General features: G+C 49.0%; 1 protein-coding gene across 6 annotated transcripts in view; it reads right to left on the bottom strand.

Moving 5' to 3' along the window:
• Positions 1-960: 960 nt before the first annotated feature.
• The window catches only part of SH3BP4 (SH3 domain binding protein 4), a 38,273-nt gene continuing 12,602 nt past the window's right edge, over positions 961-26,631 (bottom strand). For 2 of the 6 annotated variants that reach the window (XM_064452185.1, XM_064452181.1), the window contains 4 exons: positions 15,996-16,218; positions 11,269-13,631; positions 3,850-4,038; positions 961-3,606 (listed from right to left, as the gene is read on the bottom strand). In XM_064452185.1, the coding sequence (XP_064308255.1) occupies positions 3,382-3,606; positions 3,850-4,038; positions 11,269-13,631; positions 15,996-16,113 (2,895 nt within the window). In that variant the 5' untranslated portion in view covers positions 16,114-16,218 and the 3' untranslated portion in view covers positions 961-3,381. Of the gene's footprint in view, positions 3,607-3,849; positions 4,039-11,268; positions 13,632-15,995; positions 16,219-20,118; positions 20,198-26,163; positions 26,259-26,631 lie in introns of all 6 variants that reach the window. The other 4 variants (XM_064452183.1, XM_064452184.1, XM_064452182.1 and 1 more) reach the window with 4 other exon arrangements.

The following is a 26,631-nucleotide window of genomic DNA, read 5'->3' as shown; positions in this document are numbered from 1 at the left end:
GCTGGGTCCTGGTGCGTCATCCCTGGAAGAGTCTGGGAAGAACTTGTTTGCTCATTCCCTTTGGCAATGCAAATGCATGTTTGGTACCTTCCTTAGCTCCACTCTCTTCATCTTCTCCTTTTGCTTTGGAAATCACGTCACATTATGCCAAGAAGGAAACTTCCAGCCTCCTTTAATGACCCAGATGGCGTGGTATCAGCAGGGTCTGGTAGGTAACCAGCTCCATGCACTCATTAGCCACCACCATGCATCCTCCTGCAAGCTTATCCTCCTTGGGAGGAGGGCCTGAGGCATTCAGGAGAGGACACAGTAACACCAACCCAGGCATGGATGGAGCAATGGGTGCCAAGCAAGGTCCAAGCACATCCTCGTGTGTGACACATCCTCCTCGCCACCCATGAGATGCAGCAGTCCTGGCTCAGCAGCCCAGAGGTGCCTCCCTGTGCTGGACCACAAGACACGTTCACCAAAGATGAAATCAAACCACTGTGTCTCCTGTTCACCCTCGGCAAACTGAAGCCACAGCCAAATACCTGAATATTTCACATTCATGGCTTGAAATCTGAACTGTTCGCATAGGGAGCACCACAACCGTCTTGGCTAAATAGAAGGGTTTTTTCCTCCATTCAGAAAACAGCCAGAAAAACACCTCTGCACCAAAACAAATCCTGCAACTGAATCTTTTCCTACTTCACAAAGTTTCTTATCTAGTGCTTGAGCATAAGCAGTACCTTGAGAAGCCAGTTCATTTCCAGCAACTTTCCCCTGGAGAAGGCAGGATGGAAAGGCACAGGGAAGGCGGATCAGACTGAGCTAAGCCCCAGTGGACTGCTGGCTCTCGGTGTGGAAACGTCCTCCCAGAAACACGTCATTCACATGGTGGAAATCCCACTAAATTAATCCTACACATCCAAGCTGCTTTGAGATGAAGAGACAACAGTAGATGACATCTACTCAGGATCACTGGAATAGTAACAGCTTTAATCAGATTTTTTTTCAAAAAAAATTAAAAAAAAAAAAAAAGAAAAGAAATATTAAACAGTAAGTACAACAACCAGTTTCTGCACGAAGGGTGGTAATGCAAAGCCCAGACAGAGCTTTTGGAGATGGACCTGACATTTAGCAGGTAGAAGGCATCCGAAGGACATATGCCCAGTCCTGGCACGTGAGGAGGGACTGGATTTCAGACCAAGGACAGGACAAATTAATGCAGTGGTTACCCCACAGGGCCCGAAACGTGCTGGCTGTGCTCCTGCAGGTCTCAGGGAAGGCACACACCATCAACAAGCTGAGCACAGCGTGTTTTAGGCTGCTGCTGAAATGTTAAGCTGTGTATATAGAGTACCTGAGGTAGTTAGAAAAACCAATGGGGGAGGTGTAAAAAAAAAATAAATGCTGAAATTATTCAGGGACATCCCTGAAACACAGGAGGTTCAAATTTCTACCCTCACCAGCAGCTGACACCCTCGGGGGTCCCCGGTGTGGCTGTCCTGCAGAGTCCCAGACCCTGCACAGGACCAACTCCTCCTACAGCACGTGCCACTTCAGAGAATAGTGAAAGCCAAGATTTGGGTAAAACCCCAGGAGAAATCCATCCCTCTGCCAGCATGCATGCTCTGGGAGGAAGCTTTCCTTATTGCAATGGAGATTTTCGCTCGTGCACGGAAAACTGTGCTCTTCGGATCCCTTAGGGAAAGAGAAAGGGGCATAGTGGGCTCAGCTGCTGCTGGACCCTCTCTCTGTGCTAAGTTGCATAGGAAATTCCTTAATGCCCCTGAGGAGAAATTTAAGGTGCTATTTACTTCTTGTGGGGTCCAGGAAAAGTGATTGTTTCTGAGGACATGATTTTGGGAAAAGGAAAGGAGACCGGTCCCTCCCGAGGCCACCGTGCCGGCACGATCTGCCAGATGCCTTTCCCATTCTTTTTCTTTTTTCTTTTTTATTAACCTGGAAGAAAATAATCCTTTAACAACTAACCTTTCAGTGGTAGCAGCATTTCACTATAAAGAGACTTTGCACTTAAAATAATATTTCTGTGCAAAAATATCTCCCTCCCATATGAAATATCTGAAAGCTGGGGAGCAGGAGGAAGAGGGGAGGTCGTTCAAAAGACTCAGCTATAAAACAAACAGGGAAAAATATGGGCACTTGGTGCTGCAAATACTTAGCTCAATGGCATCAGGTTTATAGCAAAGACTATTTACAAGTTAAACTGGGCTTTGGGAGCCTTGAAAAGCCCCACTCAAAGCCGTCTGAAATCAACGGCAATGAGCAATTAAGTCGCATAGTGCATCTGGAGCATCGCCAGTGAGCTCAGATTTCAAACTAGGAGAAACATCTTCTCTTTTCCTTTTTTTTGTGTGTGTGTGTGTGTGTGTGTGTGTGGTGTGTGTAAAGGGATATATGGATGGCAACTCCTTCTCCTTTTCTGGCCTCTTCCCCAGAGCAGGAGCATCTGGAGAGGAGCAGCCCAAGCAGTTTGCTGCCATGAGAGGGTGAGCCACACTCTCACCACTCTCCTGGTCTATCTCCCAAGAGGGTCTCTGCTGAATCCCAAACCTCCAGCTTCTTCCAGAGATCTCCCGCAGCACCCAAGTGCGATGAAGCGCAAGGGGCAGCAACCAATTTTCCTGGTTAAAAATGGTACCTATGTATCTGAAAACAGGCAACGAGCATCTCCCTGACCACAAACAAGAAAATGCATGTTTGCAGAGACATGAAAATAAAACAAAACAAAAAAATTCAACAAAACACCTCTCAGGGCCTGTGAATAATAATAAAAAGGAAAAGCTCCTTTTTTGGTGTAAGATGCTTGTTGGGCCAAGGACATCCCAAGTCCATATGGTGCTTTACAGTCACATCTGGTAGTGTGCCAAAGCATGACTGTGGTGGTGAGGGTGGGCATTTACTGTGCTTACTCTTAAAATACATATCTACATGACTCACGTTCATCTCAAAAATGATAGTTTAAAAGCAGTTTCTACAATGTAAAAAAACCCCACAGTTTCCCCCCAAAGTGGTTCCAACCTTTACTGATCGTTAAAAAAATTAGACTTTTATTTGTAAATGCCTAAAAAATGTGATCTCTTTTGTGAACCCTCCCCACCCCCTTGCCCCCTTTAAAGATTTTTAGTAAGAAATAGTTTAACTGGTATCAATGTCATATGAAAAGCCATCCCCCTCTGGATGCCCTCCCATCAAGGAGGGATGTCTCCTGCTGATTTCCAGTCCCAATGGAGAACTTGCAAACTTTGGCCTCTTAAAACCCGGGGAGAGCAATCTCTGTTTCTTTTTAAAGTCAACTGCTTAAAAAAAAAAGGGGAAAGAAAGCACAGAAAGAAAACAGCAAATGAGAGGTGGACAAAAACATCGCCACATGACCTAGATGGCAAAATCCTCATGGTCTTGTGGGCTGAAGGCAGCTGCCCGCAGCATGTCCAAAGAGTTGACGAGGATTAGGGTGCCAGTGAGATGTTTCCAGCGCTTGGTGATGGGGTTCTTCATCTTGTCCAGCCCAGTGTGCAGCTCCTGGATCACGTCACGGTAGCTGTCACCCATCTGGCTGCTCCAGGTGAGAAGGAAGTCATATGCTGGCTTCCACATGGCCTGCAGTGATGGGGCAGAAGAGAGAGGGGAACAGAGCTGAGCTGGATGGCCAGTGAGCAAGTGATGTCATCCCCAACACATCCCCATCCCAGAAGAAACTCATTCCCAGGGAAAAACACCCCCAAATTTCCCCAGCACACCCAAACCCCTTTTATCCCCCCAAAAAGTGCTCCATAACAACATGCCCCGGAGGTATCTGCAACCCTAGGGGACCCATGGAGACCAAGATCCATCTGCTCTCACCTCGCTGTCCACTGCCCCTGTCTTGTCCCGGTGCGGGGCCTCGTAAGCATCCATCTGCTGCTTGGAGACCTTGGCGAGCTTCTCAGCAAGCTCCCTCCAGCGCTGGGCCACCTCCACGGCTGTGGTCAGTAGCACAAAGTCCTGGATGAGCCGGACGACCAGCCCCTGGCAGTCCATTTTCAGCAGAGCCTGAGGGACAGTGGTGAAAACCAAACCAGAGAGTCAAGGCGGATAGTAGATGGCAGGTGACCAGGAAACTGTACAGGGAAGTCCCTCAAGAAGCCACCCCAAAAATCCTCCCAACCCCTTTTTGGTGACATTAGGCCACCAAGCTCAACAGAAGAGTAATCCCATTAATTGAACAAAGCACCCTACCCTGTTCAACAAGGCTTGCAGCCTGGGCTGGCCAATGCAGCTTTATTTTCCAGGCAACCCCTCAAGATGTTCAGGCGCCACCATAAGCAGTTTAAAGCATCCCAGGGGCTGAGAAGAACAGATGTCTTTAATCAAGATAACTAATCCAGCACAGTCCATGCAGCTTGCCTCCCCGAGCCTGGAGAAGCACCGTCCTTCAGCACGGATGGGTGGGTACCGGCCAGCCAGAACATTTTTGGATGAGAACCTCGACATCAGCTTCAGGAGATGGGCTGGGGTGAGACCCAGGCAAATGGCCACTTGGCAGCACTACAAAACCACTGCTGGTCTAGGGATGTTCTTGCTCCTTTCACTGCCCCCTCTGCCTTCCCATGCCAGATCAGAAACCACCTCCTTCTGCATTGTTTATTGTCCAAAAAGCTGAGATTTTCTGCAAATGATTTTGAAGTGGGGAAGAGGAACTGCAGCAGTAACAGTTTTCTAGCCAGTGATAGCCAGGAAGAAAATGATAGAGCTGTGTTAGGTCCTATCTTTAGGTACCAAATCACACTAAAATCTACTCAAAGTGGAAAGCGAGTTGCAACAGGGGAAAACACACAGTGCAGCCCAGGAAAGGAAGCATTTAAGTAGCAAATACCAGAGGACAGGATCTGACCAACAGAATCAACACCCCACTCACCAGGGCTTCCCCCATCCTCTGCCAGAGCCTGTGGGCTGCCATAGCCTCAGCAGCAACTCCAGTCCCTGGACAAATCCCACCTCAGAAAGAAAACTGGCTACAGAAAGGTATATTACAAAACAGGCATCCTGTTTTTAAAACATGGAAACCAAACAAACAGGGCCCAGCTATGCCTTGGGTGATAGTTTGCTGAGTACCCTCGTTTCCCTACAGCCAGATCCAGAGTCATGGCACCAGCAGACTCTGGATGGTGGCTCCAGGATGTGTGAACACAAAGGGGCCAGTGTTTCAACAGGAGGTCCCACTTCAATAAAGGCAAACCACAGCTCAGGGATGAAGAGGAGAGCCCCCCGAGGGATGCTGAACACCAGCAAACAGCCAAGGAACCACACTGGCACACACGTCCCCCTTGGGAACATCCCTGACAACTTCACAACAGCACAAGGCTGGTTATTACAGAAACCATGGGTGTGGTGGTCCACACACAGCCAGAATCCTCTCACTTTCTGCCACCGTGGGTCCTGACATCCTCTCCTGCCAAGGGTGGGTCTAGGCAAACCCCAACTGGTTTGGCTCTGGAGCAAAAGAAGGATTAAGACCTTGCACAGGCGGTTTCACAGGCACAAGTGGGGGAAGATGGGAACATCTGACACCGCTCCAGCAATCTGCAAAGCAAATGCATGTCAATTTTTTCCTTATCTGTTTCCATCTCAAAGCTGGGCTCGAATCTAATTACAGCTGCAGACCGGTGTGTGTTTGTTCCTCTGAAGCGCTTACACTGGTTTCCTGTGCGAGCAAGATAAGTAATAAACCCTATTGTTAAGCAAGCAAAGAAAATACATTTAAAAGAGCATTTTTTTTGTTAAAAAAAGGGCATTTAGAAGCATTTAGATCTCACACCTGTGCCACAACCATCTCCGCAGAGCGCTTTGTGCCCAGCTCTCCAGCAACGCTACCTTACTACCCAGCCCACAGATTCACCACTCTCTCCTCTGCAGGCAGAGGATTTGGATGGTCCTAAGGAAGGGCAGATTTAGCATCCTCAAACCTCCGTTTCCAGGCAGCTCAACTGCCGGCATGAAAACCCCCAAACAACCCAGTATTTCACAAAGCAGGCTAAACGAGCTGCTCTCATCTCCTGCTGGAGGCCAAGCAGGTCTGAGGCAGCAGAGACAGCGACCAGGAGCAAACCACAGGGTTTAAGGACAGAGCTGCAGGAGGTGAGTCTCCTGTTCCTTCTGCTACTTGATATGAACAAGAAAACAGCATCAAGTAACGTAGCTCGGAGGCCATGTGACTGAGAACTGTACAATTGCTTGAAGCAACAGCTTTGGAAGAGACTGACTGCTCCCTGCAGCACAGCATGTTAACTCTGAAACCTACTGATGGCCACAGAAACACCTACTTCCTACACTTTGCCCCTGATGATTTGAGCTGGAGAGGCTCAACATGCACATTCTGGGCTGGGGAAAACACAGGCGAGTGGGCAGAGATGATGGGAGATGGGGACAGCAGCAAAGCCAAGTGGGGATGGGTGCAAGAAGGACACACAGCCACTAAGGTCAGAGTCAAAGAGAAAATATTAGTGGTAACAGTGACACTTTTTTTGGCCTGGGCACAACTCAGTCCCTCTGTTACAGAAATACATGAAACACATGCAGCTCTCCTGGAAGCCCCGACTGCCCGGCTGGGATGAGCATGGCTCACAACAGATTTAATCCTCCAGCAGGTGCTTTTAGGATTATGCTACAATTTCTTTCCATCCTCCTCCCTCACCCTGGACAAACCTTCCCAGAGAGCTGGGTGCACCACAACATCTCCACCCCTCAGTACCCAGCCGTGCTCCCTGCTGAGGCGCGACCTGGGCTGTGCCTTCCCAGCATCCTCCAAAGTATTTTTTAACCTCAAGCAGCTCCAAGCCTGCTCCACCAGACAAGCACTCAGCAAAGGAGATGGTTTGATATTTAAATCCCAGTTCAAAGCAGCGCAGAGCACCTCCACTTAAAAGGCACCCAGGGGAGGCTGAATTTCTGAATTTGCATCCTGACTCTGAAATGCAGAATCCCATTTCCCATCCTCTAATGATGGAAACCAGTACCTGGAAGAAAGCAAGCCAAGCTAGAAGCAACAGGCAATCCCAAAGACCACCTGCAGATGTGCAGCCACCCCTGCCCGTGCCCATCACTGCAACCTTCGTGGTCCACTCCAGACTCTGTGAGCCTCCGGCGCTGCTCGCTCTCCCATGCACAAATACGCAGCCCCCCCCATGGTCCAGCCTTGACTCCCACGTGCTCCGGAGGAGCCATCTGAGCTGTGGGTTCTTCTTTCTTCCTCATCTTCAGTCAGACTAAAGGAGTAAAAGCCTTTCTCCTTTCCTCCAGGAACAGAAAGCATTGCCAAGTTCACATGTGACCGCGAAGCGTGGCACAAGACCCACAAGGAAGCTGTTAATTAATTTTTTCTTTTTTTTAAAATAGGATTTAAATTGGAAAGCACCCCAGGGGTCCAAGTGTTATCACACATTAGCCACCCCCAAAATGCCTGTAGGGTGTTTGGCAGGGGAAGATGAGATGCAGTTACCCTAAGCAATAATATTTAGTGTCCCATTAACTGCTGCGGGGACGTATGCAGGGATGTGACCTGAGCATGGCAGGCAGGACAGGCAGGGGATGTGCCTGGGGCAGCCCCATGCTGCAGCTCTCACCTAGCTCCAGTCTTCACAGCCCCAGGACCTCCTCAAACATGGGGAGAAAGGTGTCATTTCAGAAGAAGGGATGCCAAGTGCCATCAGCCAAGTGCAATCACAGGCAGCTTTTTTTTTTTTTTTGCAGGACCAAAATTGCATGGGAACAAGAACACAGAGCCCGCAACTCCTGCACTGGGGATGGGAAGGCAGTAAGGATTTCCTGACAGCCCCAGAAAATAAATGCAGGTTGTCTCATACTGCCTGCAGAGCAAGGAGCCTGACAACACAATAGCTGAAAGACATCGGTGGCATTTCTGCAGCTTTCTATTTATTGATAGGGGTGCAGGGCAAGTCGTACAATTGCTGTGCATTAAGAACACCTTGCTGAAAGCCTGCAAGTGACTCCTCCTCCTTCTGTGCTGCAAGCAATTTGGCTATGCAAGGACAAGCAGTGCCCTACAGAAAACATCCCACCAACTTCAGCATGGTGCAGTGTGATTCCTTAGGGGAGCAACGTCCAAGATCTATACACATGGTGGGGATTTTTTCCCACAAAGACAGAAGAAGAGTAGGAGTCTGGTTTTCCTCCTGGACCCAAATTCAGCACAAGGACTACCATTAGCAAGCAGGTTGCTTTGGGATGGATGAGCAAGAGGGACCCAACATGAGCAACCTTGGGCTGGCACGCTCCAGGCATACCAGCACAAGGTCCAAGTAAGCAGACACCCTGCTCTGCAGGACACAAAGGACTGCTTGAGCCCACCAGCAGCTCTTTGGGGTCTGCACACACTAGGGACAAGCAGTATATTTTGGTAGAAAAAAGGCAGCATGGAGATACTTGCAGTCAGAAAAAATGATAGAAAAAAATGGGGGAAGAAAAAAACCAATCATCAACTTCTGCATGATCTTTAGAAGTAGCATGGAAGAAAAAGCTCATAAGTTTCCACAGCGATCTGCTGACATGCCCAGTGGCATTCCCAGAAGACCCATGTTTTTCCCAACGGCAGTGTCTCTTGAAAAGGACAATAAATGCTCTATAAAAACACCATATTGAAAATCCAGAGAAAGAGAAATGCTGTGCCTCATCACAGGTCTAACCCCAGCTCCCAAGGACCAAATAGTACTGTCACTAGATGACCAGCCTGCAACAAGGTGGTCTTACAACTGTGCCCAGGTTTTTTTAGCAAGAACATCTGTGTGCTGCCTACTTTCAATGGCCAGGGAGGAGGAAGGGGAGAAGTAGGTTTCTCTTTCTGATGCGATGACTACCTTCTGAGCAACATTTACCCAGTTACCTTCACAGACTGCTCCTAGTGCTAGATTAGAAAAGTAATAATTAAGTGCAGATTACTTATTAACTAGTTATAGCGACTGGGCTTTTCCATGCTTGGCTGCTGGTACATGGTTCTGCCACTGCAATCTTGTGTACTCAACGCTGAAGTGAGATAAGCCTGCTTACTACTTCTCCCTTCACAGTCCCTTTGAGAGGAGACAACCAACTTTAAGATGAAACAGCCAGATCAGCACTTAAGCCAACCAGTTTTTCTTGCCAGCAGACACCAGAAAGCGAGTTCATTTGTTACAAATAAAATCAGATTTAAACACAATAAGATACATTACTACTCCTTTGTCACCCCCTGAAACATCTATTTCTTTAAAAAAAATTTAAAAAAACCCCCAACCACCAAAACCAAAACTCAGTCTAATTTCTCCATAAGCTAAGGAGGATTTGACAGCAGCAAGGGGTTTAGAAGAAGCGTCATCTTCCACCAGGAATGGAGCTCATCCTTTATCAACAGGCTCAGACTCCAAAAGAACAGGAAACAGAGCCAATGCTCAGGATTAGCCTCCATTCAAATAACAAAACTAAAACCTGCTCTGGGACGCTCCACTGCAGACATCCCTTGGGGAGCAGGATGTTTTCCTGCAGCTTACAGCCTTCCCCTTCAGTTAGCTGCAATGTGAGTATCCAAGAGAGCCTTATCTTTCCCTTTGTCTCCCCACTAAGGTCTGGCGTGGATTTTTCTGCGACCTACAGACTGCCTGGGACCCCCGGAGACAAAGGGAATAGATAAAAGAAACACTTATAGCTTTGCAAAGTTGTAAGGCAAATAGCAGAAAGCCCTTGGAAGCACCCAGCAAGAGGAGCACAGATTGCATCCCACTGCTCACCAATGCAAATGATTAAAGGAGCAAACCCTCCCTTGGGGGGGAACTACACAGCCAGACACCGGCCTTGGCTACCACGGTGGGTATTTTCCCTTCCTGGATGGCTCCAGAAAGATGACACAACTGCATGTGACAGCCAGAAGAACCCTTTAACAGAGGCAGTGTTGGTGGCATGACCTGGCACCTGAAAGTCAAAGACAAAACATTGCCCCACGGGCCACAAAGTGGTGCTCAGGCACTGGGAACTCACTGGAAAATATTTCTGTGAATAACAAAGAGCTCTGTACTCTTCATAATGCCTTATACCTCACACTTGATCCTCAAATTTCCCCCTTCTTATTAAAGGGGGTTTGGGAAATTAAATACTTCATTCGGCTCTTTACTCAGGCTGCCTACTCATAATTTCATTTTGTGAGCTGCATGTTCCTGCCCTGCTGCCTGCACCCATCACTGCCAAGCAAAGCTTTTGCTATTCCTTAATTCAGCTCGCATTCTAAACCACATGATTGGCTGTAACTCAGTTATCTTGCTTCTGCTGGAGAGACTGTTAAGAGGTGAGAGCTGCAAATCTCTTCCAGACATTTTGTCCTGTATTTTCTTTGGCTGACTTCCTATGAAATGCTAGAAATTATCATGAAGATGATTTCTTGTAAGAGACTTCCTGTCAGCACCCTAGAAATACGTGAAGGCTGCACTTCCCCAAACACCTTTTGGGACAGAAGCAAGCCATGCATGTCAATTTGCAAATGCGATCAACAGTTGGAAGTAAAGCATCCCAAGTCAGAGATGCCCTTGGTTTAGCTGCCATCTCTCTCAAAGATAGACGGGGCAGACATAACCTAAGATTATTATATAGGAATCTGAGGTTGTTTCATGAAGGCAAAGGTGTAGTAGCATCATTCTTCACAGCAGCCGTAAAACCTCTCTCCAGCACACTTTGATACACTTAGCAATTCAGAAGTATGTGACCTGAGAGGTGGCTAACCCATGCCACCCAACATAGGAAGAGCTTTTATGTTTCTTGCCCTTCTTCCTGTTTTCCATCAGTATTGCCTTCAACAATGCACGCTTTGACACAGAGGTTGAGGAGACCAGCAACTCTTGAGTAATTCCTTGAACCATGCAACACTGAAGGCTGAAATGTAAATACCCAGAAGAGACCAGCTGAGTGCTATGAAAACACTGGACCAAAATCACTTTGATCTTGACAGGCTTCAGATTAGCTACCTTCCAAAGCAAGCCTGTTTGCTGCCCTTACACAACATGTACCTATGGCATTTCACCCACTACGTCCCTCATTTATGGCCACGATCCTGTTAAACCAGGAACCTGCCAATGAGAACAACCACAGGGCTGAACTTTCATCTGGCTCTGAGGAGCAGCCTGCAGAAGTCATTAAAAGATGGACTTAATTTTCTACAGGCTGAATTAGGAAACTTCTACCTCCTGTTCATTCTAATCACTCTGCATGGCACAGAATTAAGACACCCTCGTCAGACCTCAGACTTACTGTCATCAGCTCCTTCTGGAAAGATTTCCTCTCCTTGTTCTCAGTGTTGTTGCAGTCTTCCTTCAGCTTCTCCAAGACGGAGGCCACTCGCTCTGGCTCGCTGTCCAGCTCCGCTCGGCAGAAAAATGTGAGCGGCAAGTTCAAATACCCCAGCGCATCGGCGAAGGACCGCCAGCTGCTGAGGTTCTCCATGAGCAGAGTCCTCACAGAAGCGTAGATATAGGTCAGGAACTTGCAGGGCCTCAGGATCTGCTCGAGCAACAGGCTGGTGGTAAGATCTGGCCCAGAGAAGTAGCTGGGCTTAACCTTCCCAACCACCAGCACATTTTTGGTGTGCACAAGGCCTATTTTTCCCTGGTAGTAGCCAATATACCACTCCTTGGTCCACAGCTGCCCTTTCAACCTGATCTTCTCCTCACTGAGGAGTGCTATGACATCTCCTTTCTTATACTCCAGCAAATAGTGGTTCTTGCTTTGCCGCACCACTGTCTTCAGCAGTTTGCCGTACTTCAAGCTCAACACTGGCCGATCCTGAAAAACTGGGTATTTGGCAGTGGCAGCCAGAGGGGAAAGGATGATCTTTCCAACCTCATTCTTCTTGAGGAATCGCCTCTGTCCCGTCGGTTTGATGGCACTTTTTGGAGGCGGCTGCGGCGTCTGGACGCAGAACTGGGTCAAAATGGCGTCCTTGTCATCCTTGACCTGTATCCTTAGTGTGAAGTCTGAGAGCTCATTGGGGTCGTGGGATGCAATGGGAAAGATAAGGCGGCTGACCTTGCCCAGCTTCATCTGGAAGCCCCGCACAATTTTGGCTTGCTCACTAGCTTTCACCTCGTAGTTGGTCATGTTGGAAAACATGCAGAGCTTGAGGTCCTGAGGCCGGGACAGAGCAAACTGATGCTTACCCCAGAGCTGGAGGGCAACAGGAGCCGGGCTATGGGATTGCCTCGTGACCTCGTTCACCAGGAGAGTCTTGGGTGCACATTCATGCCCGAACATGGCCACGACAGTTTTAAAGGAAGGGTGAATGTGTTTTGGGCCGTAGACACCAACTGTGATCTTCTTGCTGATGTAATCCCAAACGGTGTAAGGGTAGAGGATGTTCTGCCCCTGGGCTACGGCTGCAATGTACATGCAAGGCTCCAGGTTCTCCAGCTGCACCTGGATCGTGTCCCCATATGAATAGCTCAGCTGCACCGGTGCGTACGGCCCCTCTTTCATGTCGCTCCGCAGGCACTGCAGTCCTACCAAACTCTTGCTCATAATGTCGTTCTTAACCTCTGCTGACACCTTCATCTCCAGAATGATGAAGGTTTTCACCTCCATGTTACTGAGTTTGATCTGCAGGACCGGGCTGATTGTGCTGCACTTGTCACTGTTCAGCTCCAGCGGCGGATCCAGCATCGCTTTCATGGAGATCTGCTGCGTTTCCCCAGGGCACACGTGACCCTCTGGCACGTGGATGCTGATGTTGGTGTCTGGAAGCTGAACGGCTCCACCAGAGCTATCCAGCTTGCAGACAACGTTGGTTTCCACTGGTTGCGTCTGACCCCAGCCAGGATTTTGGCCAAGCAAATCCAAGTCATGGCAAGACCGAGCCAGCTTCCTGTGGTTCAGCCATGCTGTCCTAAAATCTTCCCGGCTCTGGAACTGCTCAGGGGTGGGAGACTTCAAACCACTGAAGAAACCCGATGATGCCGGAGCGTCCGACTTGGCTTGAAGAACAGACAGTTCAGACAAACTGTAAGAGCGTTTACTTCTGAAGAAGGGATTGTCCCTTCTCACAGGCTGTTCCAGATCCAGCCTGTTTGTGGATGGAAACTCATCAAAAATGTTACCCAGGCTGCTATTAGCGGCCAAACTGCAAACAGTTGAAGTAGGAGCCCCTGTGTCAAAGAGCAGCAAGTCAAGGGCGACACTGGAGTTGGACTCTTTGTCTGAGCTGGGCACTGTTTGCAAATTCCCATTCAGAAACGGGTTCGTCTGGGCTCCGTTCAAGAACGGGTTGTTACTGTAGGTTTTCACAGAGTTTCTTTTCACGTCAGTCCATTCTCCAAGCAGGTCTAACTCTCTGACCCCCTCATCAGGGCTCTCTAGTAGATTGTCTATCATCCCACTGTCCGTTAAGGAAGAGTTGCGGTAGTTTACAGGCTGGACGTAGGAGGACGGGATATAACCCATTTCCGTGGTGTTGTGAGCATACCACCACTCACCTCCTGATGTGTCTAAGACATAAAGGTGGTCCCCCTTGGAGAACTTCAAAGTGGTGAAATTAGTTGGACAGTAATCTTTGATTGCTATTACTTCCTTTGCATTTCCAAAGCACGTGGGATTGTCAACCAGCAAGGCACTAGGAGAAGGCACTGCAAAACCAAGATGAAAAACAGCACTGTAAGCAATCCACAAGAGTCACAAATTACTTGCAGTCATTAATTGTAGGTAAGCCATCTGCACTACTTTAAGCAGTGAAATAATGTAGGTTTAAAGCCTCTCAAACCTACAGGTACTTGTTTTCCCCACTAAAATTTTTACACAAAACTTCTCCCTCCACTACATCTGGTACATTCATCTTCCCCTTCCCCAAAGGGTTCACAATCTAAAGGGACAGGCATCAACACAGCTGGGAAGAGCAGCAGAAGCCAAGACAGGAGAAGCAGCAGCTTGTTATCCTCCCAGTTCAGTCAAGTGTCTTAGCAACAAGCCTCCCCCTTGACGCTGAGCCCCACGCGGTTTCTCCTGTACAAGATGCCAGCATCCCACAGCCTTGAGAAACTCCCTGATGAACGATGCACAAGATGTATTGGAAGGAGTCTTGAGGGAGTGGGAGTCACTTCTTAACAGCTTTCCTTTTCACCTGGCATGTTGGGACCTAAGCTCCTATGGGCACGTGTCAGAATCACAGGCATCCCCTGAAATGCTCACATTTGAAATAACAGAAATTAATAAGGTGGGGTTCTCAACAATTGCTACATGGGAAGAGCCACTATCCTACCAATTTGCTCAGCAGTATCTCAAGGTCTTTCACCAGCAGCTCTTTAGTACTGCCATTGCACGCTCCATGCAAATAGTCACCCGTGCTGCTGCAGTTTAACACATAACATTCACAGGCTAAAAGTACTCTTGTTCTCTTGTAACCACTCTCCTGCACCGGTAAAACAGCTCACATTTCAGTGCAAGAAACAGCTAAGGGTACCCACTGAGGGCATGTCATATTCCTACTTTTTCACGTCACACCAGCCACAAAATCAGCATCTCACCTCTCTTACCTAGCACCTGTGTTTCAAAGCTCCTCAAGAAAAATTAACTCAATTTCTAAAGAAGGTCGTGTAGTTTGAACCCTCAGAAAGAAGCACAGCATCACCCTCATGCAGTGCTGACATGGTCCTAGCAGCATCTCCAATCTCCCTTTCAGCAGCGCCAGCCGAAAGTCAATTTGCCTGGGGATCCCAATTACAAGCGAAACAGCTGGGTCACGCCTGCAGATACTCACGCTGTCACCATTTTTATTGCTTTTGTTCTCACTTTCAGGACCTATTTCTGTAAAAGACACCAGAAATAAGCTACAGATGATGTTACACTAACATTCAAATCTGTGTTATCTTGCTAAGAAAACAAGGAGAGCTGGATTTTCACCAATACAGAGCTGTAAGAGAACTGGGACTGCATCTGCTTCAGTAGGCTTAAATACTCTCTGGAGCGAAAAGGGGGATTTAAGAAACACAGGAAGCCCCTAAAAATCCCAGAAACAAAGGGATGACAGATCAGACTGCGCAATCCTGTGGTCACTGACTTCAGGCTGGCAGCACTTCTTGAACACAGAAAGTACATGGCAAGCGAAGGCACAGACAAGCAAAGAAAAGTCTTTAAATATACTCTAGGGATCAAAATATCAGGAAGAGTTTGCACACATCCTGAACAACTCATCGTTCATCTGCTTCCTCCACCAGAAGGTAGGGAAAGTTGTGAGGACATTTATTCAGCGTAAAACTACATATAAATTCCATATTGAAACTATTTTACCACCCTGGTGGGAGGCCACTGTTAACCCAGCACTGCAGCCCAAGCTGTCTGCAGGACAGGGCATTTTCAGTCTCCCCATCCCTTCGGATCAGACGGGTGAGTGGCCATGTCCCCCCACAGCTGGGCAGGCAGCCAACGCAGCGCCAGAGTTAACACAGATCTGCTCAAAGCAGCAGACCCCTTGGAGAATACAAGTAATTCCTATTTTTGCATTAAAAACAATCTAATTTGCAGCAAGAGTGTTTGATGTTTGGGACTCCTCTTGCTACACCTGCAAAAGCGATCGCTTTTGTCCATGACCATCGGCACATGCTAACTTCCACATGGAGTTATTTCTTGGGATCCGTTTCTGCCAGGGGAACAGTAATTCCCCTCTCACCTGAATGTGGCTTTTATGCTGGGTAAGGCAAATACAGCTGAAAAGAAAGTGATAAAAGGAAGAAAAAGGATTATTCAAGCAACCTGCAAGCTCCATGCGCTGAGGAAGTGGAAAACAAACCCTTGCAACGACCTTGTCACTGTCACCTCTCTCTTGGTGTCAGGCCCATGCCCATCCTTGCACCTGCGCATGTGCTCATCAGCGCTTGCTGCTCTTCCCCAGCAGTTGCTGTCTGCTATTTTTTAACCAAAACCCCTCCCAGACCCCCGGGGTGAGAGAAAGCACCCGAATTGAGGAGAGGGCATCGTTCCCACCCATCACTCCGCACCTTTGACGTCGCAGAGGCTGGTCTCGGCGAAGCCCTCGCCGAGGTCGATGAGCGTCCCCTCCGACTTGCATCGCGGCAGGCCACCTGAGTTGGCCGCCCGGATCCTCTGTGCCGCCATCTCCGGCCCACCGACCCCCGCGGTCCCAGGGAGTGCTAGGCAGCCATGGCCACTCTGCGACCGAAGCCAGCTACGGGGACCCTGGCGTCACCTTGGGGAACCAGCCTGGGGGAGAGAAAGGAACCGCCGCACATTAGCAAAAGCTCCAGGTCCCACCATGCCACCCCACACACCTGTAACACTCTCCCCAGGCGCACACCAACCCTGCGGTGCCGATACAGGAGAACATCCTTGAGTTCTCCTTAAAGCATCAGGTAAAATAAAATGGGTGCTCCTAATGAGCACAGCACTGCCTACAAATCACCAAGGGCTTTGGGTAGCGAGGACAGCCTGGTCTTGCAGGACACTACTGCTGGCCACCATCCTGTACAAAACAACCCTCTTGCCTTGAATAGTGATTTGGAAATACATTGCTCTCAGGCTTGTAAATTGGTCCTTCTCCCCATTTCATAAGACCTTTCAGGGCATTTGCACGCTGCTGTAATACATATTTATAAAACCATCAAGTGCTCAGATGCTGTGGGAGCCCAGGGCAGTATTTAGTGAGTATGGAGGGCCCACAAGACTGGGCTTTCTGCACGTTCAGCCAGGTCATCACTGTCTCCCACCACAGCGCCAGGATCTCCCGGGATAGGGACTGGCTCTTCCCGCTTCCTCCCTGCTGACCAGACAGGGACCAGGCAGAGAAATGTCCCTTCTTGCACCAACTGCCCTGCTTCACTTGAGGAAAAATAAAGGGTTTTTTCTCCTTTTTTTCCAGAAATGCTTGTAAAAACACTTCCAGAAACCCTGTGGAAGAGAACCTGCATCAGCACACCAGAGCTGAGAGGATTTCCAGCTGCCTGCAGAACACACCAGCACTTTGAACACCAACATCATGGGTGATGCAAGTGCTGGTAAGACCTTCTCTGGTGTCACCCATGTCCTCTGGAGCTTGGAGGGTAGCCAGAAAGGCCAGGAGCATGTGGGCAAGCAGGCAAGCCTGGTGCCTCTCTGCTAGCTGAAGGCAGAACTCTGGAGCGCAGAGCCGGAACCATCCTTTGCTCCTCTAGGTTTGCACCAGGGAGCAGGTAAGCAGTCCGAGGTACCTGGCATCATCCCAGTAAATCCTGCCATCCAGCATCCCTACAGACATCCCTACACCCTGCTCCCTAAAAACCTGCCACAAAACTCCAGCCCAGCTGCAAAGTGCTAATGGTTCTTAAAAATAAAGCCCTGTGCAATTAAAAGTTATATCCAAATCCCCTGCTTGCATTCAGCAACCCACAGGGCTTTTCATCCACTCCTACCACTGTTTTTCCCTTCTCCCTTTTCTTCCTTTCTACCCATGCAATTTTTCTGTTCTCCCTCTGCTTGAAAATCAGATCAAGCAGAAAATAACCCCCAAACCCAAATTCCTTAGGCAGGAATATGGAGCCGAAGGAAACACGAAGACAAGCGCCAATTACTTTGGCTGCAGCTGGCTGTTATTAAACCAGCGTGTCTGTCTCTGCCAGCACAGCGAGGAGAAGCAGAAAGCCCTGTAGGATTTGGTGCCCTTTTCTGGAATGCAGTAAGAGGAAATTTGCAGGGGAGAGCCAGAGCAGGAGATACTCCAGCCTGCCTGAAATGCTTCCCAAGCCATCCCCTAGGCCGGTATGCTGGGAATGCACTTAGCTAGACGGGATGCACCAGGCTTCAGCCAGAAAAGGGAAGGGAGAACTTGTGTACAAACACTTTTCCTTTTGAGAAGAGCATTGTTTCAGGTCCTGCTGGTAGCACCCCAAGGGGAGATGGCTTGGCAGGCATTAAATACAGAGAAACCAGGCTTTCAGTCAAGACTGCGCTTATCAGAGCTGGACCAGGTAAGACAGGGGACTTGGAGCTGCCATTAGCAGCAAGAAAAAGCAATAAGCAGTCAGTGGGAAGAGGGGAACAGAGGAAAGATACTCTCGCTAGCTAGCATGGTTCACCATCCATCCAGCTCGCCCCTTTGCAATGCACCTCCACGGCAGGCAGGATGTTGTTTCTCATTAATACGAGGCACTGTTTGGGACTGCACATTTTCCAGCTGGCATGCAAGACCTTAAACACTTACTGCTTCCCCTTAAATAGACCCTGCAGACACTAGGTAGGCTCTTGCAGGGCTTTTTTATCTCCGTAGCTGCAGGGTTCAAGCCCTCCATGCTACACAGGCACAAAATACAGCACGAGGTACGCAGCGTCATCACAGAAATAGCTCAAGTGACAAAGTTTTCACCAATTTTAGCAACACTTACACACAATCCTGTTAAAAACCAAAAAACACTTTGACAGCCCAAAGGTCACCCCTGCTTGGTGAGCATTGCACAAAGCAAGAAAGAAAACAGGACCAGGTAGGTGATTTCACTGTGAATCAAAGTGCAAACCATGAATATATTTTTAAATACCTGCCTGGCAGTCCAGTGCCAAATAATTTTTTGTATCAATCATTACAGCAGTGCACTGACAACTCTCACCGATGTATCCACACACCTCTCAGTGTCTGGCATTTGCAGGGACACTCTCCCTTCCTGTATTTATGTAACTATATATGGGAAGCTTTATGGTAAAGGTCTGGACAGATGTGGTTGTGTGGAGAAATAGCTGGAAAGATCCCCTCTACACACACCCTGTGGTCTGAAAAGGCAGCAAGAACGTACCTTTTCATAATTGCTCGTTTTGATGTATTTCCTCTCCTGAAAGCAGCATCTTGGCTGCATCTCAGTCCATTCTGGATGTAGCATCGCGCTCTCGCTCTCTCTCTCACACAGACACACACACAAAAGGATGGGGGAAAGTATGCCCCCCCCCACAGCTGGACTTGGAGTGGGAATTGTGTTTTGGAGGTGACTGTTCAGGGGCAGACCTGAGATGTTTCTGAATGCAGAGGCAGGACAGATGCTAGCAAGCCTTCCAACTCAGGCTACATGAGAATAAAAGGGGACAGTTGGGAACAGGCTTGGGTATGGGGCAGGGGGGGTGGGGGGGGTGGGAAACAAGGGTGGACAGGGCAAGATTTGTTTAGAAATCACTTCTATAGCCATGGCTGAGACAATGGTCTGCTAACTCCTCTGGAAGCACTATAAATATGGGCTAGGATTAAATATAGACAAGGAAAAACCCTGCCCCATCTGTTTATCCAAAGCCGTAAACAGCATCCAAAATGAAGAGGGAGGAAAGGGGGGGGGAAGAAACAAGAGCTCGCCCCGCACGAATGAGGAAGGCAACAGCATCTTGTTGTGCAACCAGCTCAAAGGCACCTGCACCCGCTTTCACACCAATTTTTTTTTCCTCCATGAGGGAAAGGCAATGCTGCAGGGTAAAATCCAACCGTGCAAGCCGGGAGGATCTGCTGTGTGCTTACCCCACCCCAATTAATCCAACAGGCAGCATATAGGCAGCAACTGCCTGGGTCAGAGCACCACACTGGTTACACCCTGTGGTAGCAGCTGTGTCACTACTCTTTCCAAAATCCTAAATGGGCTTTTCTAAGGATTGGGCAAAGCTTTAGGGAAGATCTGACAAGCATGGTCCCACAGCTGCTGGCAGGCACCCCACAAAACCCCACCAGGTTTCTGGGGCATGGAAGCACCAGGGGAGGTGCTGGTCGTGGACCAGCATGGTGGTAGGCTGCAGGGTTTCTCTCCAGATACCCCTTGCTCCTCTGCTGGCATCACATGGGGTGACACAGCAGCTGTGTGTCACCTCCTCGCCCCATTTGCTGGGTTTCTGCTCCCTGGGGGACATTACTGGATGTCCATCCTGTGAGCCACCCGCCAGGGGAACAGCAAAGCTGTCTTCAACAGGGACTTGCAGAGCATGGATTTAACTTTGCATTAGCTGGAGGTATCAATAAGTTTTTGGGAGAGGGACAGATGGGACATGCAAACAGACCCAGCTGTACTTGACAGAGAGGCTGGCTGCTTTTCAAGGCACAGAAGCGCTGTCGTGAACAAGCTGGGGAGCAGCAAGCAGGATCTCCAGTGTCTTGAGTAAGTGCCCTACCTACTCCTGGATCTCCTCTCCACCAGGCACGGTGCAGCAGCAGATCTGGGGAGGTCTAGGGCTGATGACAGTGTAGCACCTATTAAAAAAAATAAAATCAACAGCCTAGTGAAACCTATTTAAAACCCCCAAAAGTCTTTTTCCTGCAGTGTTTGAATACACAGCATTCAGCTGATCCCTAACAGCAGTATTTCCTGGCATGTAGTGGCACAGAAAAGGTTAAAAATAGCTTCTGCAAATTCTCTGAGAGGGCTTAGCCCAGAAACCCAACTGCAGGCTTTCCTCTCCTGGCCCCACAGACCCAGGGGAGCCCTGCAGGCTCCACACTGGTACAGGAAGGCCGGGAGCAAAGCCTTGTCCTCCCCAATGCTCCCAGCTCTATCCATCACACCAAGCTGATCCTGATGGGATTACGGTAGCAACCCACCTCTGCCCAGTCACTGAGCTATAAATCAAAGACAAAGCATGGGCATCTGGCCATGCTGAATGGGGTTAGTGGAGAAAAGCAATCCCAGGAAAAATACTGGCAGCACAAGCCCTGCGTCTGTGAGCAAAGAAATGCAATAAAATGGGAGCACCTAAAAGTGCAAACCCCGAGGACAGGAAGCAGGATCTGCCGCTGGCCAAGGGGAGGTCTTCTCCAACAAGCACTGACTGCATCCCGGGTATGTGGGAGAGAACCCCTCCAAAAGCCTCAATGATGGAAAACCCTTGACTGCCAAGAATTTAGGCTGATAAGATGCAGGAAGGCTGGTGGGGCCGGGTGGTACCAAGCACCATTAGGGCTGGAGGTGGAGCCAGGTCCTTCCATGCACAGCCAAATGAAGGGCAATACATGGTACCTACTGCCAGCAAAGGCAGGTGGGGAGGACTGATGCACATCCCTGCCTGCCTAGAGCTTGGCCAAGACAGGGAGCTACAGAGTCCATCCCACCATGGCACACACACATCCATAGGAAGCATCAGGAACAGGAGCCACCGTGACACAAGACAGATCAATCTTGCAATAACTACCATAACGGCAGACCTGTCCTCCCAGGTAACACATAAAAAGCCCGTCAAGCCCTAAGCCCATGGTGTAAGTTCAGGGAAAATCTTCCACCCACCTTTGGACTCAAACCAAAAGGTGATAAGAGAAGAAAGAGCTGCTCATCAGTCACTCATCATCATCTTCCCACACCAAAGCCAAGACCAACTCCATGCACTTGTTGCTAGTGGCTTTTAATTTGCCTTTTCTTTCTCCAAAGTCAAGCTCCCCATGCTCCCCGACAAACACAGACATGTTTTTGGAGGTTTCTTTTAAAAACAGTCAGCTTTGCTTAAATACACATGAATTTAACTCTTTGTAGCTAGAAATTAATTTCCCAGAGCCACAGCACTACCCACAGAGCACATTCATCCTACACAATGAATTTACTGAAAAGGTTGGTTTTATCACAGTCATAAAACCTTAAGTAACTCAAGACCGTGCAAGTAGTCACAGAAGAGACTCCTCCTGGAAACCCAGGGCACACTCCATCTGAAGGAGCTGACGACTGCCTGCTCAGGGAGAGCCAGCAGATGTGCCTGGGAGCACCAACACAAACCAGATTCTGCAACTGCAATGTGCAATAGCCTCCAAAAGAGGCCAGTTTTGGCCTCTTTTTGGCTAAAATTGCCAAATTATAGCAAACGGTCCAACGTAGGAACTTGGTTTTGCCCTACAGATTCTTTACCTTCAAAAGCTTCCTCATGACTATGCCACAACACAACCTTGGCCATTGGGCTTAGGTTGCTCAACGCACCTCCACGCAGCAGAAAATTATCTACCTAGAGATTCGCCTGCTTTTTCCATTCTTGTATTAACAGATCCTCCAGTACGTACTGGGAGGTGAAAAACATCCTCTAAATTGGTAATGTCAGCAGGGACCCAGCCAGGCCCTCTGCAGTCTCCTACAAGACTGGGACAGCTTTTGGAACTGCTGATGTCCTCTTGCCACCTGTAGTTGTACCACCTGTGGTGGCAAGTGGACAAATGGACACTCTTGCAGTTCATCTCTGAGGTCTGTCCAAAAGGATGGGTTTGTGGCTGACTCCCCACCTTCCATGAGTGGCCACATAGTGTATCCATCACTTGCTGCAGGCAATCAGGAGGGCAGCATGGCCCTAGGTCCTCTCAGGGCACATGCAGCACTGGGAAAGACCACACTGACTTGTGCAACACCATTGGTTACACCCACAAAGTGACCTCCTGCCTGCCATCTGTCCCATCCACCAGTCTGCCCAGTCAAACCACTGGAGAACCAAACCAAACCAGTCAAATGCCATGGAGAGACCCCAAAGCACAGTGAGGTATCTTCTGGCCGTGAGATGCCTCCGAGGATCTCCAAATCTCTGGTGGTAGCTGAGTGCCAGCAGAGAACGATGGGGTTTGGTTACAAGGGAGAATGAGGTGATTCCTCCTCCTTATTCTTTGTCCTGGAGACAATGCATCTCACTCCCTTTGATCCTGACCTCTTCCATAAGGCAGTTTGAGCCTTGCTGGTAAAGATGGATGGGGAAGAGCTGGCCGTTACTTTCCTCCTCCAGAAGCCTGGTCCAAACATTTTGCACGTTTGATGCCAGCAATGCCACGTACCCTAGTGATTACTGACCTTGTCACCTTTCTCTAACTCTTCCTCCTACTTCACCACTTGTGTTTGCAAAGCCAATGCTTTCATCGTACAAAAACAAAACCAAGCAAACAACAACAACAAAAAAACCCACAACCCCAAAATACCCCCAAAACCCCACACCCAACCAAAGGTAAACCACCCTTTAAGACAATACAAAACACAAGCTCTTTGTACTAGAAAAAGCACATTAGGGTGAACTCACATAAATCCCAGAACAAGCCTTGGGGCTCCCAATGTGCCAGAACAGAAGATGTGTCGTTTTAGTCCCTTTCCTAGTGAGCGAGAAAGGACTTGTGGACATACTGGGACCACCCATCCCTCCCACAGCACCTTCATCTCCCAGAGGTTTGCTTTGGACCTGATCCTCACCATGCATGGCAAACAGCAGGGATGCTCACACCCAGCATTCCTGATCAGGCATCGCAATGGCAGCAGAGCCAGTCAGAGAGCACAGCCCCATGCTACACCGTTCCCTCCAGCCCTCACCAAGCCTTATGGAAAAATCCTGCCCACAAGCCTAAGCTTGGCTCTGCTCCTGCCAGCGGAGCCTGCTGCCAGGTGAGGGCAAGCCAAACACAGCAGGTTTGATGAAGGAGAGGTGGGAAAAAAAAAAGTAATTGTGGCTGAGCATGGGTTGCAGGTGTCTGCTGGCACCTGGTGTCCGTTACAGCCTCCCTGATGGGGACATCACTATTCACGAGCTGAGTGAAGCAGGAAGGACAGGAAAGTTTCCTTTTATAGCAATGACTTTGGAGCACAAGTCCATCTCCAGCACTGACTTTCAAGTGACTCAAAAATAGATTAGGTGTCTTTGGTGGCAGGGGGAAAGGGAGCTTTCCCTACAGGACTTCCTGCTGCTGCCAAGCACCCGCTCCAGCCCAGCACTCACCCACTGATTTTGATCACTCGTGTCCCATGCAATCAGCCACTGAGTCAGAAGAAAGCAACTGCAGAAGCCAGCAAGACTGGGCCAGGTACGGCTTGAGAGCCACTCATGGTAAGGAAAGCTGGATGCCTTGGCATCAGAGAGCAGTACCGATACGCTGACTGCCAAGGCAGAGGAAGGTGCTGGAGATACAGGTACCACCCTCGAGCATCCACAGCAACTTCAGAGCCCACCCCCCAAAATTACTGGAAACTGTGCCAGTGTGGCACAGTTCCACCTCCATCAGAAATAGGCTCTCACCAGCTCTGTCTGATGTCCACTAGTCCTTATATCAGAAGAGGCAGAGTTCAGCCCCAATCCACCCTCTCCCTACTGTCTGCTCAATGCTATTCCAAGAGAAAAACCACTTCCTAATTCAGGTGGGGCAGTCCCAAAGGTGGTTTTGGATTTATTTTTTTTTTTTTTAACAGGGACCTGTGGATGGACTCTCCTCTGTCAGGGCAAGGAGTTTGTTCCAGCCAAGTCCTGATGGGGACGAATGAAACCACAAAAACCCAGAATCACATCCAGCACTGAGCTCCCAGGGGTCAAATGTAAAAGCTGCAAACTCAAGTTTAAAACCCTTGGAGAGAACAGGAGCCCAGGAGAGCACCTTTTTCCTCCAAGCCCTTGCAGCCCCTCCAAAGTCCTTCAGGAGCCCAAGAGCTCTGCCAACAGCCAAAGCAATATTGCTCCTAAGGGATACTTAAGGCCAAAAGCAAGGACCAAGCACCTTTCAAACTGAGGGAACTCAGATTTGAGCCGGATCAAGCAACAGCAAAAGCTCATGCAGGCAATTAGTGGCAGAAGAGAAACTAAACCCAGATTTCCAGAGCCACAATCCAGCCACTGGGCAGGGAGACACCTCTGAAGAAGAAACAGCCTTGTCTGACAGCAGATGTCCTGCTTGTGGCTCACACTCATCATCCTCTGGCTTGGAAGAGGAAGAAAATCTCTCCTTCGCTTTTTTATGCACTGCAGACTGAGCAGTGGGTTAATCTAAGGGCACATCTGCACGCTGGCACAAATGTCTGCATGAGCTGGTCCGGAGCACAGATCCTGGGCAAAGCTCTTCCGCTGTTGCCAGCACTTGCTCTGCCCACTGGTGGCACACTCTCAGTTGATGGAGCAACAGTATGAACACTGTGCTGTGGCCCCACCTAGGACCATCACCAGGAGAAACCATACACACTGCTCCCTGTGTGACGCTGTGGTGGAAGAGATGCCTCCTCATGGTGCCCCACAAGATTTCAGGGCAATATCCATAAAGAGCAGGCTAAGGGCAGCCACGGAAAACAAAAGGAGGGGAACTTATTTCCTGCCTCCACGGGTGCTGCAAGAACCATCTCATTAACACCTGGTGCACTAGAGGGGGGCAATCCAAACCCCTCCATCCCAACTCAAGGCACAAAATTAACCAGGGCAACAAAACTTTCAGGTACGGTAAAAGGTTTTCATTGAGAAAATCTTGGAGAAACTCACTATCATGCTACTATCAGGGCTACAGTCCCGGCAGTGTCTCCTTACTTCGATAATTTGGATGCTAATTTAGACTTCAAGAGCTGTCAAAAGCTAAAGCGACTGAGTCCCTGAAAAGCTGTGCTTCCCCTAAGTGGAGATGATGACAGAGCTTTAACTGCATCAACACTTCAGAGCCCTGTCTCCATCACCCTTCACTAATTTCACTTTGTCTGATGGAAAGAAGTGGCTGTTCTCAGCTGAATTGCTGGTGCAATGCACAGAGCCACGTGCTCTCCTTGTTCCCAGCTGCAATGTTGGAAAACCAGTCCCACCAGCGTGACCAGACAAGGGCGGGCACAGAAAAGTCACCCACACTGCTGGGTGGGAAGGCTGGCACCATAACTGATGCAGCGACACACAGAGAGGACAATAAAAAGCTCCAGAGATGAGCTAGTCCACCAGAGGTGAGCTAGTTCCAACTTGCCTGTGGACCAACACGTAGCCAACTCCATGCAGCTCTCCCTGCCCAAGTACTCCACCAAGACTTATCTTCCCCGCACTGACCACTTCCTCACACAAAGAATGTCAGAGGCTGAAACATCAGTCCTGCTTGGTTCTCTGGACTTACCTGACCTGCTCATCATTTAAAAAGGAAGGGTTGCATTCAAGATGCAGATGCCACAGGCAGGATGGGCACGCAGAAGCCACCTGTGGGTCACCCACTTAGGTGACACCATAAACAGGTAGTCAGGATGCAGCTGCAGCCCCCAGATCAGCTGGACTTGCTCCTGAATGCAGTCAGGAGGTCCTTTTAGGAAAAAAAAAAGGGGGGTTGTTCCAAGCTCACTGCCTGATCACTCCCACAGACACCAAGCAGCCACCGTCTAGCAGCCAGATTCTCTCACTAATTAATAAAACCTCCTCAGATTATCGAACTGAGATAAGAACTCATTTGAGCGATGAGCTCGTGCAAAAGCTTACCCTTGATTTAATGTTCTTACACACCTTGCCGATTAGTCCAGGCACTGATCTGTTGGTGGATTACACGACACCTTCATCTACGCTGAAAATGCTGACAGGAGCCAAAAACCATCACGAGGCTGAGTTAGGCAGAAACAAATGCAATCAGCATATTGTAATGAATTTCCTCAAAACAGCATTTTTTTAAAGCAGTTGTCCTTGATAAACATTTCCAAACCAGGTTCCCCACAATACCTGGGTTTCAGCAGCTTAACCATTTCCTGGAGCTGATGGTCTTCTCATAGGAAAACAACACGTGGTGTTAAACTGGACTGTGGGTTGCTCGCTCCATGGCATGCTCCATAGGGTGCTCCACATTTGACCCAATCCCTGGTTCACAAACCCATGTTGGAAAGAAGGCAAGATGCTGGGAGCAGTATGACACCCGGTGAGCAAACTCCCAGGTGACGATGCCATTTGAGAAGCATGCAGCAATAAGCAGACATGAGGACA

The sequence above is a fragment of the Phalacrocorax carbo genome, chromosome 5 (assembly GCF_963921805.1).
Source record: "Phalacrocorax carbo chromosome 5, bPhaCar2.1, whole genome shotgun sequence".
Lineage (NCBI taxonomy): Eukaryota > Metazoa > Chordata > Aves > Suliformes > Phalacrocoracidae > Phalacrocorax > Phalacrocorax carbo.
This window is presented reverse-complemented; position numbering and strand designations above follow the sequence as displayed.